This window comes from Pogoniulus pusillus, chromosome 16 (assembly GCF_015220805.1).
Source record: "Pogoniulus pusillus isolate bPogPus1 chromosome 16, bPogPus1.pri, whole genome shotgun sequence".
NCBI classification, from domain to species: domain Eukaryota; kingdom Metazoa; phylum Chordata; class Aves; order Piciformes; family Lybiidae; genus Pogoniulus; species Pogoniulus pusillus.
Genome location: NC_087279.1, coordinates 8,891,734 through 8,914,228, shown reverse-complemented (window position 1 = coordinate 8,914,228; position 22,495 = coordinate 8,891,734). Strand labels below are relative to the sequence as shown.

Below are 22,495 nucleotides of genomic sequence, written 5' to 3'. Positions count from 1 at the left end.
GTGTTGGGACCAATAAAAACTGGGAGAGAATCCAGCATAATACTAGGCCAGATCTACAGCTTTTCTGGATTCTCCTAAGAAAAGTAATCAGGGCAGTAGCTCTGAACTACTCTTCTGGAAAACACAAATTCAGCAAAACTGCCAACAGAGTGAAGAATCTGACTTTAGAGCAAATGTTGTATAAAGTGCATTATTAGGTTGAGACTATAGAAAAACAAGTGCCTGGTGAGATACTCACAGGAAAAAAAATTGTGTTTCCCAACCAGGTACAAGCTCTGGGTCGATACCTGCTCTGAAATCTTCGGTGGCTTGGACATCTGTGCTGTTAAAGCTGTGCATGGAAAGGATGGAAAAGATTATATTTTTGAGGTAAGCAATCCCACTCTTTTCCATATATGTTTTTATCTGTTGCAGACACCCAAGTAAAGAACATTTCTGCTGGTGGGACATTGGCTTATTTGTGTTTCAGGACAGGCTGCGTGTTTCTGAGCTATGTGTAAGCCATCATACAAAGCCACATCTCCCAGTTAGTGGCCACGCTTGCTGGAAAATGTAACCCTATATATGGTGATGTCTTCTGGTGTTGGAGGAAATGGACACAAAGCACAGAACAAAACCAAATGTGGCTGTCACATTTTCCCAGCCCTTAGGTTTTCTTTCCTGAGCAGGCTTACCAGTTTTTCCTGGAAGGTTTATAGATAGCACTATCCCATGGGAACCCCAGCAAAATTATACCTCTACATGGAAAGGGAAATTAAGCCTGAAGTGGAAACAGCTTTACCTTTTTTTCTAGCCTAAACATTACCTTTAAGGTCTGATTCCTGATGAATCAGAAGTTCCTGCTGTAGACAGTTTAGAAAAGGTTACATTTCTCATTTACCCTGAGTTTCTTACAGGTAAATAGAACTTTGGCAGGCATAAAACAAGAGACCCTCGCTTGCCTATCACACAGTTTGGGATTTCTTCAACATCATCCATGTTCTTCCAATTTTATTTAGAAGATAAGCAAGGATCTTTAGAATCTCCCCACTCCAAAAGAGGCTGGGATGTGCAAAGGGAAGAATAATTATTTCTGAACCAGAAGAGTAATCTGATGATTATTGATTGATTGATTAAAGCTTCGGCAAAACAAACAGAATTAATCTCTACGTTCTGAGATGCTAAGGAAAGTGTCAATAAATTCTGTTTCTTTAGTTTGCTTAGCTAAATTAGATCTTCTTGTATCAAAACTCACTGCAGCATAAAATCTAGGATTTCATACAAACTTAGAATCACAGAATCAATCAGGGTTGGAAGGGACCACAAGTGTCATCTAGTTCCAACCCCCCTGCCATGGGCAGGGACACCCTACCCTAGATCAGGCTGGCCAGAACCTCATCCAGCCTGGCCTTAAACACCTCCAGGCATGGGCCCTCAACCAACACCCTGGGCAACCCATTCCAGGCTCTCACCACTCTCATGCTGAAGAACTTCCTCCTCACATCCAGTCTGAGCAAATTCCTATGTTGCTTCTCCACATGTGGCAGTCCATCCCCTCCAGCACACCCTGAGGTTTCTCCTGAATCTGTAATGCTTGACCCAGTGAAACTGGCTGAGATTTGAAAGGGTGAAAAACAAGTGTGCTTCTAACATGGGGAAACAAATGTGTTTATTAAGGCTAGTCTGAGAAACGATTGGCATCAACTCCCACTACTTAGTCCCTCTTATCCTTTCATTGTCTACTTTCTATTCATCCTGCACCTTCTCTCCCTGAAAGGTGGATGCAGTGAAGTGGGGGCTGGTCTTTTCTCCCTAGTATAAGGTAATAGGATGAGAGGAAATGGCCTGAAATTGTCAGGGGAGGTTTAGGTTGGATATTAGGAAAAATTCCTGTCCTGTAAGAGTGGTCAGGCATTGGAACAGGCTGCCCAGGGAGGTGGTGAAGCTGCCATCCTTGGATGTGTTCAAGTGGGCATGGTGCTTTAGGACAAGGTTTAATGGCCAGTGGTGGTCTTAGGTTGATGGTTGAAATTGATCTGAGAGGCCTTTTCCAACCAAAACAGTTCTATGATTCTACAACTACAGTTGGAGCTTTTCTGCTTCCAAGAGAAATGAAGAATGTCTCTTTTATTTTAATAGTCATGTTCTTCAGTTAGCTAATTCCTGTCAGAATTCTCTTGCATTCACTGAACTTGACTGCTTCTGCAGTTTTTATACAACACCATTTTCAAATTCTTGAGCAATGCCAGCAAACATCATCCCCTTCCACCAAAGTCAAAAGACAATTGTCAAAAGACACTTTCTGCAGCAGATGGTGAAGGGCCTGGAGAATAAATCTTATGAGGATGGACTGAGGGAACTGGGGCTGTTTAGTGGGAAGAAGAAGAGGCTAAGGGGAGACCTCATCACTCTCTACAACTACCTGAAAGGGCATTGTAGAGGTTGGTGCTGGTCTCTTCTCACAGGTAATTAGTGACAGAACAAGAGGGAATGGCCTCAAACTGCATCAGGATAGGTTTAGACTGGACATTAGGAAAAGCTTTTTCCCAACAAGAGTGGCCAGGCATTGGAATGGACTGCCCAGCGAGGTGGTGGAGTCACCTACCCTGGATGTGTTTGAAAGTCATTTGGATGTGGTGCTTGGGGATATGGTTTAGGGTGAACCTTGTAGAGTAGAGTTAATGACTTGGTGATTTCAAGGGTCTTTTCCAACCTGAATGATGCTATGATCAAGTCTGCCCCTATGACAGGACAAGGGGCAATGGACACCAACTGGAACACAGGAAGTCCCACCTCAATATGAGGAAGAACTTCTTTACTGTAAGGGTGACAGAGCCCTGGAGCAGGCTACCCAGAGAGATTGTGGAGACTTCTTTGGAGACTTCCAAAACCTATTTGGATGTGTGTGATCCTGCTTTGGTGGGGGGTTTGGACTTGATGATCTCCAGAGGTCACTTCCACCCTCTACCATTCTACCATGTGTATATTGTGTTTGCATGAGTTTGCAGCACACAAGCTCAGCTTTATCCAGCAATTCTGGACACAGAAATCATTTGCTTGGATTGTTTTCATTCCAGATTGAAACAAACCCATATCACTTTGTCTGTAGGCTCTGGATCCTCCATCTAGGCATGCTCGATTCCCTTTCCCAGCTGTTTTTACTTTTCCAGCAGATGTTGTTACTCACCCACTGCAGGAAGGGCTGTGAGCATTCCCTACCAGTCAGGGCTGACTTTCTGCTGTGCTGCCTCCTCAGGTGTGGTTAGATTTCCAATTACAAATCATTCCTGCCTCTGCTGTAGAGACCTCAGGGAAAGCCCCGGGATTACTTCACATCCAGTCCCTCCCTCACTTCTTTGAAATCACATCACTTCTTACTTCCCACTCAGTTTGAATGACCCTGTCAAACTATTCCTTTTTTTCAATATCAGTTACTTTCCTCATACTTAGAACTCTTAAAGCAAAAGCTGTATCAGCCTCTGCCTTTTCACCACAACTGGGAACACAGAGGGAAGTCTCACAAAAACAGCCCCAAAGAACACCGCCTAAGGCAGCAATAGCACAGTCCATCTCTCACAGACCACAGCAAATGTTTTTTTCTCAGTCCTCACACTCTCAAGCATGGGCCTTCAAAATTCCCCTGATTCACAGTGGAACGAATTCCTCCTTCCTCTGTAATTGCCAATTATCATGTATCTTCTCCTGTAATTCAGAGAATCACAGAATACATCTAGTTGGAAGAGACCTCAAAGATCATCCAGTGCTACCTTCAAGCCAACACTGAAGAGCCAACACTAAACCATGGCCCTAAACACCAGGTCCACACACTGCTTAAACATCCCCGGGGTGGTGACTGCCCTAGGCAGACCATTTGTGATGGTTTGGGTGTTACCCACCTCCCCACTCTTAGGAAGTCACCCAGACTAGATGTTTGAGATGTTTGAGAGCGCTTCCAGCGAAGAAATATTTCCTAGTATGCAGCCTGAGCCTCCCCTGGCACAGCTTGAAACCATTTCCTCTGATCCTATTATTCATAGGTCTTTTTCCACATGAAATCCATATGTCATTATTTTGTCAGACTCATTGGGCACTCCTGTCTTGAAAGCTCTCTGTCCTTTCCTTAATACTCCCCTTGTACTTCAGCATCCTGACAAACACCCTTTTCTTCCACTCTGTCAGAAGAATTCTTCACCTTCGCCCTTTCTTTAGCCTCCACAGCTCTGCCTTTCCCAGCACTATTTGGGCTGGGTCTTCACAAAGCCACAAATAAGTGAATTTTCTTAATGGGCTTTGGACTAAATGACCTTTAGAGGTCTCTTCCAACCCAAGCCATTCTATGATTCTTAATCTTTTGGTGGTAAATACATGATGCATAGAATCATACTATGGCTTGAGCTGGAAGGCACTTTAAGTGCTGGGTTCAGTTTTGGGCCCTCACTATGGGAAAAACACTGAGGTGCTGGAGCATATCCAAAGAAGCACCATGAAGTTGGTGAAGAACCCTGAACACAAATCTTATGAGGAGCAGCTGAGGGACCTGGGGTTGTTTACTCTTCAGAAGAGGAGGCTGAGGGTAGACTTCATTGCCCTCTACAACCAACCACCTGAAGGGAGGTTGGAGCAAGGTGGTGGTCGGTCTCTTCTCAGATGCAACAAGTGCCAGGACAAGAGGAAACAGCCTTGAGTTGTGTCAGGAGAGGCTCAGGCCAGATATTAGGAAAGATTTTTTCATGGAAAGGGTTCTCAAGCACTAGAACAGTCTGCTCAAGGAGGTGGTCGAGTCACCATCCCTGGAGATATTTAAAAGACATGTGGATGTGGTGCTGAGAGATGTAGTTTAGTGGCAGTAGCTTAGCAGTAGTAGTGGGATTGTGAGCTCTAGGTGAGTAACTGGGCTTGATCTCAGAAGTTTCTTCCAGCCTCAGCAGCTCTATGATTCTGTACTGGTATCTGCAAAAGTAGCTGCTTTGATTATATACATGACAGATGTCTCTTTGCGATGAAAGCCTCTGAGTGGGAAAGTCCAGTAGCTGAACTAGGTACTGGAAAATGACCAAGCACAAACGTGGCTGGTTTTAAATTGTATTTTAAGACAAATAGAGACTGTAAGTAGACTGTTTATAAACAGGATGCTCTGTGTATGCTTAAACTTTGTCAAGCCATCTAATGCAAGGCAAACGCCAGTGTGACACTCCTGTTAGTCACTTGCAGGTTTTAGAAGCTGCTGTAGTGTTACCCAAAATGCTTTTCATTCTTAATAATAACATTTATTTACAATATTACTGATTTCTGACAACTGTCATTAATTATTTTACTAGGAAGGAAAATACACTGCATTCTCTGTGGTGGGGTGGGGACTTCCACGAACACACACTATTGAAGTTTACCAGACTAGCTCAGATGGCTTGGAAGTAAGCTGAAGCTGTATTTACAGCAAAGCAAAATTTACAAGCATACATGCACACAATATATTCAGAAGTATCTGCAATTATATACACATCAGAAATAATACAGAAATCCAAACTCCCTCTTGGACAAAAGAAACTGCCCAGAGGGGGCTCAAAGCTACCCCCCTCTTTCATCTTCTGCTTTCATAGAATCATAGAATCAGTCAGGGTTGGAAGGGACCACAAGGATCATCTAGTTTCAACCCCCCTGCCATAGGCAGGGACACCCTACTGTACATCAGGCTGGCCACAGCCTCATCCAGCCTGGCCTCAAACACCTCCAGGGATGAGGCCTCAACCACCTCCCTGGGCAACTCATTCCAGGCTCTCACCACTCTCATGCTCAACAACTTCCTCCTCACATCCAGTCTGAATCTCCCCACCTCCAGCTTTGCTCCATTCCCCCTAGTCCTATCACTCCCTGATATCCTAACACGTCCCTCCCCAGCATTTCTGTAGGCCCCCTTCAGCTACTGGAAGGCCACAGTAAGGTCACCTTGAAGCCTCCTCTTCTCCAGACTGAACAGCCCCAACTCTTTCAGTCTGTCCTCATAGCAGAGGTGCTCCAGCCCTCTGATCATCCTCCTGGCCCTTCTCTGGACACGTTCCGGCATGTCCACATCCCTCTTGTACTAGGGGCTCCAGAACTGGATGCAGTACTCCAGGTGGGGTCTCAGCAGAGCACAGTAGAGGGAGAGAATCACCTCCCTGGCCCTGCTGGCCACACTTCTGCCAGCTATGATTTCTGCCCACCCGTATCACTTCTCAAGTCCCATCAGTTATTAAACTGGAGAGTGTCCTGCAACTGAGTGGCTTTAAAGCCTTAGTAATCTTTTACTCAGCTGTTTAGTGAGATTTCACTTTGGGATCAGTAGATCAGTAGTTTTCTTGATAATCTGATGCCTTGCCTTCTCATGTTACCACTTTGCTATCTTGATACTTCAGCAGAGCACCACAGCACATTACAGTTTGCCATCATTCAAGACTTGGTTTCAGACTCAGTACTTGATCAGTGTTAAGCTCAGCATATCTTTGACCAATAGCATTTGTTCAAGTACATCAAGGGGTAAGAGGGGGTTTTAATGCATTAAAACCTCTCCAAGTGCCAGAAGGTTGCCAAGAGCTACTGGTTATGGGCTTTACTTTCATATGTGTTTGAAATTGGCTCAAGATGTGAATAGGACAGCTGTGCTTGAAGATACTGTCTTCAAGAAAGGTAAGGTCTTCTCTGCTGAAGTGGATATGAAGTTCTGAGCAACACCTCAAGGCTTCTTTTTTTATCCTTAGCCACAAAACTACAGTTTTCCCACATATTCTGGTAAACAGCACAGCAATATCTCCTAAAGAAGGATGTAGAAATAGAATTTCAGGCAGAACCCAGCCCTCCAGACCTTAATCCTGTCTAATCCTTTGGCAGGACCTTATTTTGAACAATTTGTTTCACAGTCACTCCAAATAATTTTTTTAATGTAAGTGGATGGTAAACAAAGTGAGATTTTCTTTGCACACCTGTGAAACCCCTAGCTGTTGCTTCTGTGGTTGGGTAAGTGTGGGGGTTTAACAATACACCCGAGAGTGAGAGGGGCAGTATGTCCCAAAATAGCTGTCATTAATGCCTGCCATCAAGGAGGGGCATGTTTTTAGACTGTAGACTCTGAACATGTTTGGTTGTTGCAGTGAACAACCAAACATCCAATGTCTTTCACGCTGACATCAAAACATTCTACCATTCAGTCATTATTAACATTTTAAAGTCCAGGCTGAAAGATCTGGCACATGATGATTGCTTCCTGCCTCCAGGCAGTATCTAAATTACTCCTGAATAAAGCAGCAATAACAAAAAAAGAAAGCTCATGATCAAATGAGCTGAATCTTGTAAAGTGTTATGACAATTTTAAGGAACAGTAGTAGCATTAGGAAGAAATTCTTTACTCTGAGAGTAGTGGGTTGCCCAGAGAAGTTGTGTATGACTCATCCCTGGAAGTGTCTAAGGGCCACCTTTGATGAGACTTTGAGCAACCTGGGCTAGTAGAAGGTGACCCTGCCCAGGGCAGGGGGTTGGAACTGGATGATCTTTAAGGTCCCTTCCAACTTAAGACATTCTATGATTCTATAAACTTAGTGGAAATTAATACTAATGTAAAGCCAGCAAGGCTACATTTTACCCATTCAGAAATATCAGCTGAATACTTTTTCCTCTCCATTGATTAGAAAGCATTAGTTATGTTCCACCCAAACATATGCTTAATAAAAAATATGCTACATTTTATCTGGTGAACTTTATGTACAACTGTTAAGAATGTCTTCGATACTGTCAATGAAGTTGATGAGAGGTCTAGAGAACAGGTCTTATGAGGAGAAACTTAGGGAGCTGGGATTGTTTATCTGGAGAAGAGGAGGCTGAAGGGAGACCTCATTGCCCTCTGCAACTCCCTGAAAAGTGCCTCAAGTTGCATCAAGGGAGGTTCAGTTTAGAGATGAGGAACAATTTCTTCCCTGAAGAAGAACAGGCTGCCCAGAACAATTTCTTCCCTGAGGAACAGGCTGCCCAGGGCAGTGGTGAAATCCCCATTCCTGGAGGGGGTTAAAAGCCATGGAGATGTGGTGCTGAGTAAACACCACAGTGACACTGCGCGCAGATGACCTGGCACTCCAGAGGGACGTGGAATTGTTTTGCTTTGGTGCCCTGTCAGTACCTCATGCCTTGTTTTCTTTTACAGGTCATGGACTGTTCAATGCCTCTGATCGGTGAGCACCAGACTGAAGACAGGCAACACATAACTGAGCTAGTCGTAAGCAAAATGAACCAAATGTTGTCCAAAACTCCTATTCCATCTCCTCAGAGACCCACTGCCACTCAGCAGCCTCAGGTAGGAAACTTCTGAGCATCTTACTCTAGAATTTTAAGCTCAAAATTTTCCTGAAAGAATTTGGCTGGAAAACTGTGCAAGCCTATGCTGAACTGCAAGGATGCAAGAGCTTCTCAACGTGTTCGATAGGTTTGTCGTATTTCAGTGAGATTATCTCCTGATCTAATCAAATAGTCCATGTGCTGGTGTGCTTCTACCAGTACTGGTAAGTAGATTCAATGCATTGCCAGGCTCTGAGCTGTTTCTTTTTAATTACATCTATGTACAATATCATGGAACTAACAAGAAGCACTGCCAAAGATAATCTTTGCCCTGAGGATGACAGAAAGAGACCTCAGACAATAGTTGGTGTTGTTCTTGTGAGAAATAAGTGACATGAGAATCCTATTTTGTGTGCTGCAAATTGAAGAACTACCTTTCAAGACTAGGCTCCTGAAATCTGTTTAGCATAGTAGAAAACTTGTGTCAAAGATTGCAAATCGATGCCTTTCACTTGTTTTATCTCACATGGCCTGATGGTTCAAGTGTGGAGATGCAGAATCCTGCCTCTGGCCTTGCTACTGTCTGGCTTTCAGCAGTTGGAAGTTTTCTTTGTGTTTCCATTTCTGTGCTTACAAAACATGAAGTTTGTTTTATTGATCCTTTGAATAGCTTCTGAGATTGTGGTATTTTGGTAAATGACACAACATTTTTTTCCTCTGAATTAGAGAAACATGGGTTTGGTGGGTGCACTGTTAGGTGAATATGCTGTTAAAGCTGTTACAGTCCATGGCCCAAAGTTCAAATGGAAATTAGTAACAAGAGATGTTCTGAGGGTCTGCTCTGTTAAACTACTGTTTAATATCTTCATCACTTGCACACATAGTGGCATTGAATGAATCCTCAGCAAGTTTGCAGATAACATAAAGCTGGTTGGTGGAATCAGTGCCTTAGAGAGAAGGGATGCTACCCAGAGGAACCTGAACGGCAAAGTCTGCACTGGAGTCACAGCAGTGCCTCAGTATCAGTACAGACTGTGCAATGAATTGATTGACAGCAGCCCTGCAGAGAAGGACTTGAAGATACCAGTGAATGAAAAGCTGGATGTGAGCCAGCACCGAGCACTTCCAGCCCAGAGTCAGCCCTGTCCTGGGCTGATACACAGCACTGTGGGCTACAGGGCCAGGGAGGGGATTCTGCTCCCCTGCTGAGACCTCACCTGCAGTGCTGGGGTCAGCTCTGGAGTCCTCAGCACAGCACAGACAGGGACCTGCTGGAGAGGGGCCAGAGGAGGCCACAGCAGTGATGGGAGTGTTGGAAGCCCTCTGCTGTGAGGCCAGGCTGAGAGAGTTGGGATTGTTCAGCCTGGAAGAGGAGAAGGCTCCAGGGAGACCTTTCAGTACATAAAGAGGCCAATCAGAACAATGGAGAAAGATGTTGTTGCCAAGATCGGTAGTGACAGGACAAGAGGTGATGTTTTTAAACCAAAAAATGAGATATTTAGACTGGAAAGAAGAAACTCTTTACAGCTAGGTTGATTAGAACAGGTTATCCAGAGTTGTGCATGCCCAGTTACTGGAATTGTTTAAGGTCAGATTGGATTGGGCTCTGAGCAACCTGATCTAGTGGAAGATGTCCCCACCAGTGGGAAGAGGGGTCGGAAGAGATAATCTACCCCATTAGATCTAGTCCAGACCTAAAGGTCTGTTGTAACCCAAACCATTCTATCTTCTCTGATTCTTTGAACAGTGCTCTATAAATGCTAAATGGCCTCTTTCTTCATAGCTAGGCAGCAAGTCTGATCAAGAGCAACATTGCCCAATACCTGAGGAGGGCCTACAAGAGAGCTGGGGAGGGAGTTTTTCTGAGGGCTATACAGTGAGGGTGGTGAGTCACAGGAACAGATTGCCCAGGGTGATTGTAGATGCTCTCTCCCTGGAGGTCTTCAAGGCCAGGTTTACAAGGCCTTGAGCAACCTGGTCTAGTGGGAGAAGTCCATGGCAGAAGAATTGGATGCCCATGGCACGGGGGTTGGAATTAGATGATCTTTATGGTTCCTTCCAACCCAAAGCATTCTATGATTCTATTATTGTCAGCTACAACTTTCATATTGCCCGTTCAATACTTTGAAGGAATAAACCATGCCAATCCATTCTGACATAACCTGTAAGGGCTGTGTTGCTGTTCTGTACCAGCACAGCTCCATGGCAATCAGTTAAGCACCAGAATAAGCCAAACTGTAATACAGGAACTACCAAGCCTACATCAAGAATCTATTTTTGCTCACAGTAGGCTCCACACCAGGTAAACAATTTGAAAACAGCTTTGTGGCATACCTCAGACAGACTAGTTCTTGAGGCAGAGTGACTAATTTGTTCTTCAAATATACCATCGTGCTTTAAGTTATAAAAATACACCATCCCACATAAAAAAAAATGGTGTGGCTTCTATTTATATTGCAGCCACTTGAAACTAAGCACAAAATTGTTTCAACCACAGAACCACATACAATGGATAAGTTTCCATCTAACATGACTCAAGTCCATTGTAAAGGGCACTGAAAAAGAAAGACAAGGAGGGGAGCGAAATAAATCACCTTATCATAGAAGCAGAGAACGGTAGGAGGGGGAAGTGATCTCTGGAGATCATTGAGTTCAACCCCCCTGCCAAAGGAGGATCACCTAGGGCAGATCACACAGCAATGCATCCAGACAGGCCTTGAAAGTCTCCAGAGAAGACGACTCCACAACCTCTCTGGTTAGCCTGATCCAGTGCTTGCAATAGAGAACTTTTTCCTCATGTTGATGTGGAACTTCTTGTGTTCTGGTTTGTATCCCTTGTTCCTTGTCCTATCACAGGACACCACTGGCCCCTTCTTCTTGACATTCACCCTTCAAATATTTAGAAACTTTAATAAGATCCCCTCTCAGTCTGCTCTTTTTCAGACTAAACAGTCCTGGATTTCTCAGCCTTTCCTCATAAGACAGATGCTCCAGTCCCTTCATCATCCTTAATCCAGTCCCTTAATCATCATGGTCAGGCATTGCAACAAGCTACTCAGTTGGTGGTGGAGTCATCATTCCTGGAGGTGGCACTTTGGGACACAGTTTAATGGCCATGGCTGTCTTAGGTTGACACTTGGACTTGATGGTCTTAGAGGACTTTTCCAAGCAAAACAATTCTGATTCTGTGATTCTATTTTCATAGCCTATGTTGGACACCCTCCCTCTCTTCTTGAACTGTGGGTCCCAGACCTGGTCTCAGTACTCCAGATGTGGTCTCACCAGGGCGGAGTAGAGAAGAAAGAGAATCTCCCTTGACCTGCTAGATACACTCTTCTTAATGTACCACAGGATACCATTGACCTTCTTGGCCAGAGGGGCACATTGCTGGCTTATAGATAGCTTTGTGTCATAATATGTTTTCTTTTAGGACTAATAAATTGGCCATGCATTAAAATGAAGCAAAGAATCATGCTTGGAGTTTCCCAGAACATATAAGTCAACGTGAATCAAAAGAACAGACGTGACTGTAAGAGGAAAAGATTCAGAGTCATTTAGAGCATTTGACATTGCACATTTCGGGGTAAAAAGGTCTGGGGTAAGAATGCTTCCCTGGCCTTTAGAGGAGACAAAGGAGGAATGTTTATGGTTATTGGTGTCATCCAAAGGAACTGACTATCTGTTGTATGTAAATAAGGATTTTACTCATTTCCAATAGGAAACTGCTGACGTAAGTCCAGCATGGAAATAGGATGCCAGGAACATCTCAAGAAAGTTCCTGAATTCCTCAGTCATTGCTGTCACTCATTATGTCCATAAAAATGACTTTTTTGTCCAAAACCAAAAAGTTTTGGATGAATCCAAAGACAGTATTTTCTGGAGAGCTGCTGAAACTTCTAAGAGATTGCTACTTAGTTTAGATTACTGAGGAATTCAGCCTTTGCAAATGGCAACAGGATGTTGCTCAACACCAATCTTCTTTCCCTTATCCTATCCTTAACTTATGGATTGCAATTGACTCAAAACAGCATTACAGCTTCAGAATATTTACAATATTTTTTTAGTTTCCCTCTCAGTTCTCAGCCTCTGCTGTCTTAAAATGTTCTGTCTTATGTTACCCACCAGCTGAGGACAGACGGAGAGGATCTGAATGGCTACAGAAGATACTATTTCCAAATACCCATTCATCTGCCCAGCTTTGAGGGAGAATCAGGAAATATTTGACCAGCAAGAGTAGGGAAGTGATTGTTCCCCTGCACTCAGAAATGGGGATGCTGCACCCTCGAATATTGGGTTCAGGTTTGGGCCCCTCACTCCAAGAAGGACATTGAGGGGCTGGAGCAGGTCCAGAGAAGGGTCTGGAGAACAGGGCTGATGAGTTGCTGACAAGAGAGCTGGGGTTGTTCAGTTTGGAGAAGAGGAGCCTCTCTACTACCCCCTGAAAGGAGCTTGGAGTGAGGGGGGAACTGGTCTCTTCTCCCAGGTAACACATGACAGGACAAGAGGAAATGGCCTCAAGTTGGATATAAGGAAAATTTTCTTTGCTGGAAGAGTGGTCAGGCATTGAAAGAAGCTGCCATGGGAGTGCTGGAGTCAGCATCCCTGGAGGTGCTCAAGATACGTGTGGCCATGGCACTTGGGGCCAGAGTTTAATGGCCATGGCAGTGTTGGGTTGAGAGTTAGACTCAATGATCTTGGAGATCTTTTTCAACTAGAACAATTCTATGATTCTCTGATCTGCAGTACTTAAAATTGATATCTCCTTTTGTGTAGTCAATTTTTAATTGTTTGTTTGCTTGTTTGTTTTGGAGGTTTTCTTTTCCTCAGAAGAAAATCAGTGTCTTAACCTGTCCCTATCATCTTGAACAGTCTTCTCCTTGCTTAACCTGAGGAATGCTTTCCTATTTTTGAGCAATACATTCTGTGCCTTTTTGGAGCAAAGGAGTACCTCGTATTACTACAGGTCACATAAAATGCAAAGCCAGTATTTTATCCCAAATCAGCTGTGTGTGTATGGATGTGTAGTCTTAGAAACCAAAGTCCTATAAATAGCAAAGAGTAATTTGTGTGTTTTGCTACTTCTGCTTTTAAATGACCGCTTCACAGCCAATAGTACAGTGATAGATGTGCCATGGTTTGAACTCCCCTATTATCTCTGGGGGGTTTTACATCCTACCCACTGCCATGACATCATGCAGCAAGGAATCCTTCCATTTAAAAATGCCCACAGTGGTCAGAGCTATTCCAGTTAACTGTCCATCAGAAAACAAAGCAATGATTAGGAAAATAAGTCTTTGTTTAGAGCTGTGCAGCCAAATCTTGATGAAAATTACTGGCCTTGCAATATAATCTGAAGAGAACAAAGTTCTCTCTGTCAGAGTGCCAGAAGGAGCAAATTCCAGAGGCAGGGACCTCAGACAACTCTCTTGCTTATGTCAAAACCTCAGAAATGCAGATCCCTGTGATTCTTAACCCATCACATTTATTATCTGAAGTATCAGATATATGTTGAGATTCTCAATATCTATATTTTGTATATCAAAAATGTCCTTCTTTGTCTACAGACACTTGCACAGACTCTAACAAGTTCTGCTGGTGCACAGAATGGCAGAGAACCTGTAGTGGAGCAAAGCTACAAATTTGCAGCACTTTTCTGTTGCTCCTCCTGCTACCTGGCTGGCTCCAGTCAACAAACTGGGTCTGATACTTTTCTCTTGTGGTCCCAGGCTACGGTTTATTGCATAGCTGTATGTGGACAGAAAGTACTCTTGATTACAGGATTCACAGCTTGCTGGGTTTGCCCTTCTCAGCTGTTTTGCAAGTCTTCCCACTGTAAAGAAAAGCAAGAGTCCTTGGACTTAGAGAAGTTGTATCTCATACATGGTCAAAAAACTCTTTCCAAAACAGAACTTGTTTCTGTTTCATTTGAAAACATGACATCTTGTTTTACTCACAAGCATGATGAAAATATATAAAGGAACTTTATTGAGGAGTACAGAAGTTTTCCATGAGACAAACTTGCTCTAGTTGCAGGCAGTACAATGATGGAAAGCTGAAATTTCCACCTCTTTGAATATTTTTGACAGCTCTTTTAGAATTAAATTATAGAATTATAGAACAGTTTGGGTTGGAAGGGACCTTCAAGGGTCATCTGGTTCAACCCCCTCTGCAGTCAGCAGGGGCATCCTCAACTAGATCATATTGCCTAGAGCCCTGTCAGGCCTCACCTTGAATATCTCCAGGGGTGGGGCCTCAAACCACCTTCCTGCGCAATCTGTTCCAGTGTTCCACTACCCTCATGGTAAAGAACTTCTTCCTAACATCTGATCTAAATCTACTCTTGTCTAGTTTGAAACCATTGCCCCTCATCCTGTCACTGCAGGCCTTTCATAGACTCATAGAATCAACCCAGTGTTTTTGAGAAGTCCTTTTCAAATCTTTCCTGAAAACCAAAGCAGTAGGTTAAACTACCCACTGCAATAACTTACCTGTCTCCATCTGTTGATAGCAGAGCTTGCTGCCCAAACTTGTGCTCTGGATTTGCCAAGCTCTGCAGGTGGTTGTTCACTGCAGGCTATTTCCTGCTTATTTCTAGAGCAGCATTTCTATGTAAAAACAAGAACAGTAAAAGATCACTTCAGAGCTGAATTGTGCTGAACTAAATTCTGCACAGAATATTGCACTGGGCATGAATATTGCCTTAAAATGCAAATGTTTATGGTCATGTTAGCAGTTGGAGCTAATGAAAATACTATTAGGAAAGTGCCATTTCAGTCCAGCTCTGTTAAGAGCATGTTGCACTATCCACAAAAGAACAAGGAATTTATTATCCTTAATGGGAGGAGGAAATTAGTGTACCAGAGACCCTATCCATAATGACACAACATCACAAAGAGCACAGCATGTTCCCAGCCATATCCTCCTTCTTTTTGACTTAGCAGAAAGGAGTAGCACACCAGTAATAAACCCACAAACAATTCAGAATTATGGTACTTCAGTTATTTTGAGACTAGAAAAGCAGAACCTGAAGTTTATGATGTCTTAACACTCTTCTCCAAAAATTTTTAATACCTTCTTCACTCACAAGGGAGGCTCAGTACAGTCACATTCAGCTCAGCAGAGACTGGGGTCAGGGAGCTCTTACTCAGCTAACTGCAGCCATTTAGGTTTGATTTATTTCCATTTTCCCTGTTTTTCTCTTTATCTTATTCATTCTCCGACTCCTTGTATGATTTGATTAGAGCCAAGCAGTTTTCTGCAGCTTTATTCTCCTATGTTCAGAAAAAAAATTGAAGCAAATGTGAAGAGAGTGTAAATAACAAAAAGTATTCTCTCCAGAAAGGAAAGGAAACTGTTACCTATTCCTGGGCTTGCATAAGAGTTATCACAATTCTATTACCTTCTATCTTGTCGGATTGATTTTTTTCTTTTATCTTCTTTTTTCTTTTTGTAAACCAAGCTACTTAGGATCAGCAGCAATTTTATTTCAAATCACTGAAGCCACTGTGATGGCCAGACAATACAGTTGCTTGATTTGATCTTAACTGAAGGCAAATGCACTTCATTGGGAAGGATCCCATCAAGAAGTTACAAGGAAATCCAGAAATCGGTATTAGTCTGCTTCTTAGGAGAAGGAGATTTCTCTGCATCGAGTCTGAGCTGTGAACCTTATTTCTAAATGACTTTCTGCTTGGCACAACCTCCTAGATGTTTGCCTGAAGTATAACTCAGTGATGGGAAGAGGACCAGGGCCCCAACATGTAGATTTGCTGCAGCTTTGCATCTTCTTTGCTAACTGGAATATAGAAGGTTTCACCTCAACATGAAGAGAAACTCCTTTACAGTGAGGGTAACAGAGCATGGGAGCAGACTGCCCAAAAAGGTTGTGGAGGCTCTTTCTCTGGAGACTTTCCAAACCTGCCTGGAGTGGACTGCCCTGTGTGGACTACCTTAGGTGATCCTGCTTTGGCAGGAGGGTTGGACTTGATGATCTCTGGAGGTCCCTTCCAACCTCTAAGGTTCTGCCATTCTCTCAGACACGTAATGCTAACTTTGCTTGCCACCAATTAACATCCCCACCAAGATTCTTCTGTCACCTGGCACTTGCAGGACTTTCTTTCCTGTGTCTGAGAAGAAAGACTGCCTAGCAAATAAACAAATTAAAAGGCCACACTCAATCATTCTGCACAAATGAGGGTTTCAGTGTTAGCAGCTGAGAATCCTACCGAACTGGTGTGAAGCAAATCACTCTCTGGTGTAATGAGATCTATACTAGCAGACAGCAGAAGTCACTTAGGAACAGCTTGCATTTAGAAGGTTGCTAAATGATCTAATAGTCCCTAAAACCATGTGTGCTCTCTTTCTTTCTCTTAGGAAGAGGTCTCAATAGGGGATAAATGGCAGCTATGGTATCCTATGACCCTAAAGTCAAGGAATCTAGATTTGTGGAATAGCATGTGATGGAGCTCCAGATCCTATCTACACTCCAGAGACTGGACTGACTTGGTTAATGCTTGGATTCAATGATCTTAAGAGTCTTTTCCAACCTAAATGATACTGTGATTCTATTCCATCAGCTCAGGACAAGGGAGCACAGAGATCCTGGAAGAAGCATGGATAGGATTTTACTGTATCACAGAATCATAGAAAGGTAGGGGTTGGAAGGAACCTCTGGAGATCATGCAGTCCAACCCCTCTGCCATAGCAGAATCATCTAGGGCAGGTCACACAGCAATGCATCCAGATAGGTCTTGAAAGTCTCCAGAGAAGGAAGCTCCACAGCCTCCCTGGGCAGCCTGCTCTGTGCTAGTTTGAAGCTAGCACGAATGTTTTGGTGAGAAGGACTAGACTACAGGCTGTGAAAGGAAAACAATGGTGATGTCTACTTCCCTCATAGGCTTGTTGAAATGTATAACAAGAACCAAACCAGATGAGGCACTTCTCCTGCTGGGGAGCTCTGAGCCATCACTTGCTCCAAGGCTCTCTCACCCTCACAGCAAGGAAGATTTTCCTCATGTTGAGGTGAAACTTTATCTGATCCGGTTTGTATCCATTGCCCCGTGTCCTATCACAGGACACCAGTGAAAAGAGCCTAGCCCTTTTCTCTTGATTCAATACATGTTTATAAATATCTGAGGGCTGGGGGTCAGGACTGAGGGGCAGGCTCTGCTCACTTGCACCCTGGGATAGCACAGGGAGCAGTGGATGAAAGCTGTAGCACAGGAGGTTCCACCTCCACACAAGGGGGAACTTCTTTACTGTAAGGGTCACAGAGCACTGGAACAGGCTGCCCAGGGAGGTTGTGGAGTCTCTGTCTGTGGAGACTTTCAGGGCCTGGCTGGGTGTGTTCCTGTATGACCTGAGCTACATTGTATGGTCCTGCTCTGGCAGGGGAGTTGAGTTGATGATCTCTTTGGGTCCCTTCCAACCCCTAATATCCTGTATGATCTGTGACACACACCCTTCAGATGTTTGTAAATATTAATAAGATCTCTCAGTCCTCTCTTTTCCAGAAAATAAGCCTCTTGAATTGCTTTCTTTTCCAAGCTCTTACAACAGTTTGCTCCATAGAAACAGAGCAATATAGCTTGCCAAGAAATAAGTCGTATTCTCTGTGTAGGTAATGAAGGAGCATTTTCTGCAGTTCAGCAACCAGTAAGGGGTTTTTTGTTCGTTGTTTACCTCGGGAAGTTGGTAGGCTCTTTGCCAGCCATCAGTTGTGACAAAGAAAACCTAAGTAGTTACTCAGAAGGCTGGAACACCTCCTCTATGTGGACAGGCTGCAGGAGTTGGGGCTGTTCAGCCTGGAGAAGAGAAGGCTCTGGGAAGACCTTAAAGCAGCATTCCAGTACCTGAAGGGTGCTACAACAAATCTGGAAAGGGACATTTTACAAAGGCTTATAGTGGTAGCATGAGAGGAGAACACTTCGAACTGGAGGAGGGGAGATTTAAACTGGAGATTAGGAAGAAATTCTTGGCAGTGAGGGTGGTGACAAACTGGAACAGGTTGCTCGGGGAGGTCGTGGATGCCTTCTCTCTGGAGGTGTTCAGGGTCAGGTTGGATGGGGTCTCGAGCAATGGAAGGTGTCCCTGTCCATGGAAAGGGGGTTGGAAATAGATGACCCTTAAGATACATTCCAACCCAAACCATTCTGTGATTCTTGACCACTGACAGGGCCCATCTACCTAAAAGATCTCTGAAATCATAGTCCCTAGCAAGCAAATGACTTCTCATATTAAAACACTTACTGAGTCATTGTTCAGACTTACTGAAAAAAACAGGCAGGAGCAAGATACCTTCCTAAAAATATTGGCAGAGAATCTGAAATGTGGTCATCAAAACTCATATGGAACATGGCAAAATATTGCTGGGAGAGATACACATCACAGAACACGAAACACAACACCTTGCACAGGGTACAGAAATCAAAAGCCGTCCTTAAAGCCTCTTCCACTGCAGGCACTTCTCTGGTTCTTTGAATCCCAGCGACATCTTGTGGCTCGTTTTGTGGTGGGATAACTGCTTGAGAGAATTAGGTACTCCTTTCAGGATCACAGGATGTTAGGGGTTGGAAGGGACCTCTGCAGATCTTCGAGCCCAACCGCCCTGCCAGAGCAGGACCATATCATCTAGTGCAGCTGGCGCAAGAACGCATCCAGATGGGTCTTGAAAGCTGCACAGAAGTGCTGCAACATCTTAAGTTGTGCTGTAGAAACAGTAGCACATTAAACAAGACCTTTGGTGGTCATCTTACAAATATTACATGCCCCCTACTTGAGAGTTTCCCATATATCTACTCTATTTATTCCATTTCTCTTCATTATTTTAATATGGGCTGTATTTTTATGTGCTGCCTTGATCATTGATGTCTACGTGTGTGTGTGTGTGTGTGTATACACACGATGTTTTTATTTAGAAGAGGAGATGCTTGTTCTAATCAAAGGAGTTTTTAACCTTTTACTTCTTCTGCCTTTATGAAACTACAAGAAAAGCAGCTGTTACCCTTTTAGGTTACCTTTTTAGATCTAGATATAAGTGTATGGAATTAAGAAAAGCAGAAGAAAATTAACAGGTATGGACCCTGAGCTCACCACATGCTGCTTAAATGCTACGTCTGAGACACACTTTGTGCCAGCTAAATGTACAACAGTTGAGTTTATTTATCACATGCATAAAAGGATAGCATATATTTTATTACACCAAAGGTGCTTCTTGGCCATCTCTCAATGAAACATCTATTCAGAGCAGATCTTGTGTGCTTCATGTTTAGTGCCAGCCTCGGCAGACTCAGAGAATGGTTGGACTCTGTGATCTTACAAGCCTTTTCCACCCCATATTATTCTGATTCCAATTCCAATCCTGATTCTGAATCTGTTTCTCTGTGAGAGCCAGGGATTGCAACAGAGGCAGAGAGTCTTTAGTTGTTGGGTGAAGGATGTCTGTATATTTAAAACAATTACTATTTCACTACACAAATCTGGAATCACTTTAAGCATCTGAACTTGACATTCAGATAACGTAATATAGTCAAAACAAAGCTCATGCAGGAAAAATAAACCCTGAGATTTTTAGTATTGACACTAATTAGAGAACAGTGGCAGACAACATACAAATGCTGAGCAGAGATTTTGCTATCACATCAATCAGGAAAGTGAAGATAGCCTATTTTAAAGTACTTATCAAGATGCTGTAACAGTCGATGGAGTAATGACTAAGAGAGGTACCTGTGTATTGCACAATTCTGTTGCTGCTTTAGTGTCTGGCTGGTGAACAGAACTAGCAAGTTAATAGCTTGCTCTGTATTTACTGGTAATAAATGTATTGGTTGTTAGTGGCAATGGCTGTTAGCCATGAATGTATCCAGTAAATGAGGATGATTAAATCAAAGCAGCAATGAGTGCTTATCCTTATTACCTTGTTTCAAATTGCTGTGCCAAAAACTAAATGAGCATGCCTTTAGAATACCCTTTCCAAAGGGATCTGATAATGTTTACCAAGAGCAGGATATATTTAGACTGGACACTAGGAAGCAGTTCTTTACTATGAGGGCAGTGGAACACTGGAACAGATTGCCCAGGGAGGTGATGGAGGCCCCTCCCTGGGAGACATTCCAGGTCAGGTTGTTTGGGGCTCTGAGCAACCTGCTCTAGTTAGGGATGTCCCTGGTGACTGTAGCAGGGTTGGACCAGATGACTTCTACAGGCCCCTTCCAACCCAGTGCATTCTATGACTCCATGTTTAAACTGCAAGAGAGAATATTCTGAGGAGCATACATTAAATATTTAGGCTTGTTTGGTTAAAATTTCTACTGACATGAGCAGAAATTTGTCCAAATAAATGCTTTCAGGATCTCTGTGTTTTGTCTTATCATATAACATCCTTTGGAATTTTTGTTTTCTCTTACTTTTAATCTAATTTTACTCCCTGATTTTGTATACTTAAGCTGAACCAAATCAAAATCTCTTTTTTTTTTGGGGGGGGGGAGGCTTTTCCTTGGTCTCTTTTCCTTTTTCCTCTGTAGTGGGTGTTTCCCTTCTGCTTTTTTGGTTAGCATTCTCTGTCTCCTCTTGACTTCTGCATTTGATTTCTCTGACCTTTAAATTGCAACCTGTTAAGCAAAGCTAGCTGGCTTTACTTCATGTTTAGCTTGCAAGGTTTCTATCCCTCTTCCTAGCAGTCATTGCCACAGTATATTTTGAATAAGGACCGTGTGCTAAATCTGCATTACAATTTTTAAACTAGGATAAGCACCAAGAGAAGTTGTGGGGAAAATCCAAACCAGAACAGATCATTTCCAAATAACTTTGATTTTTCCACAGGAAATAAACAGAAGCAACCTTCCCCACCACCATTACAGACACTGATCTGGTGGTGTACTGTACTCCCTCCTGCCAGGACAGCAAGCTTGTCTTTTGCTGCTTATACATCAGCCTCCACTTTCTCCACTCCTGGGAGAGCCTCAGGAAGCTGGTCAGAGTTCAGACCAAGCACCAATACCTCTTCTGTGTGGCTCTGTACTTGTGTTGCACCAGGAGAAGCAAGGAGAGAAGCACATTCAGCCATTAACAGAGAGGTCTAATGCTCAGAACTTTGCTATGGTCTCAAGTGTTTCTCTCAGTGCAGTACCTCTTTTCTATTCCTCCTCCCACTCCATTGTTCTGTAACACTGTGGAAATAATGTTAAGATAAAATGTGGATTACAGGACTGGACTGGAGTTTGCTCCATCTTCTTGTTTCCAGACTTTAATAGTTTCAAAGCTTGAATTCTGAATGGATCCAATACTGATGGATCTTTGTGGCTCAGGACTAACTTCCACAGATCTTGATTTCTTCCTGTACATGCAAGAATCAGTTGCCATCCCATATCTAAACAAAACAAGAAAGAAAGATAATAAATCTGGGGCTTTGGTTTGTTTGGTGTTTGGGGGAGACTTCTGTTTGGTTTGTTGTTTGTTTTTTTTTTTTTTTTTTTGGGGGGGGGGTTGTTTGGTTGTTTTTTAAGGCTGGAGGAGCAAATACAGAATAGTGTCAACCAGAGTCTAATCCCTGGGTTCAAGGGTCAAAATGTTTTGTAGAACTTTGTAGGATTTAAACAGTATCCAGACACATTTTATCTATGTACAGTGGAAAAGGGGTAAGGAAATTGAACTTTCCAATAACTGGACAGGCTTGGAGATGTGTTGTACCACTTTCACTTGCTCATCCTTCTGTCTTACAGTTTCCTCTCTGTACCCACACACTGGTGAGTCTCAGCTGCTTTGACACGCAGGGGGAGCTCTCTCCTATCACATCACCCACATTCCTTCCTTCTCTGTGGGCAGCATTTTTTTCCCCCTGGGAAGAACTGCCTAAAAGTTGTGCAACTGATCGCCCCATGTAAGTCCTGAAAAGCCACCAGAAGGTCTCCCTGAAGCCTTCTCTTCTCCAGGCTGGACCACCCCAACTCTCTCAGCCTAAGAGTTTATAGTAGACAGATTCCATCATTGCTATGGCCTCCTCTGGCCCCCTCCAAGGAGTCCATTTCTCTGTTGTGCTGAGGACTCCAGAGCTGGCCCCAGCACTCCAGGTGGGGTTTCAGCAAAGCAGAGCAGAAAGGCAGAATCCACATGGCATCTTGCCTAACACCTACAGGAAATACCTCACTGAATGTGGAATAAGGTTTGGGTTTTTTTCACTGCATAGATCTTTCCCATTATGATGGATGCGTGGTGTTAGTCC

At 43.4% G+C, this 22,495-nt stretch overlaps 1 protein-coding gene across 2 annotated transcripts in view; it reads left to right on the top strand.

The window, feature by feature from the left end:
- Positions 1-22,495, top strand: part of SYN2 (synapsin II) — a 197,614-nt gene that overhangs the window by 159,106 nt on the left and 16,013 nt on the right. For both annotated transcript variants that reach the window (XM_064156345.1, XM_064156344.1), the window contains exons 9-10: positions 267-369; positions 8,147-8,296. In XM_064156345.1, coding sequence (XP_064012415.1) covers positions 267-369; positions 8,147-8,296 — 253 coding nt within the window. The remainder of the gene's footprint in view (positions 1-266; positions 370-8,146; positions 8,297-22,495) is intronic.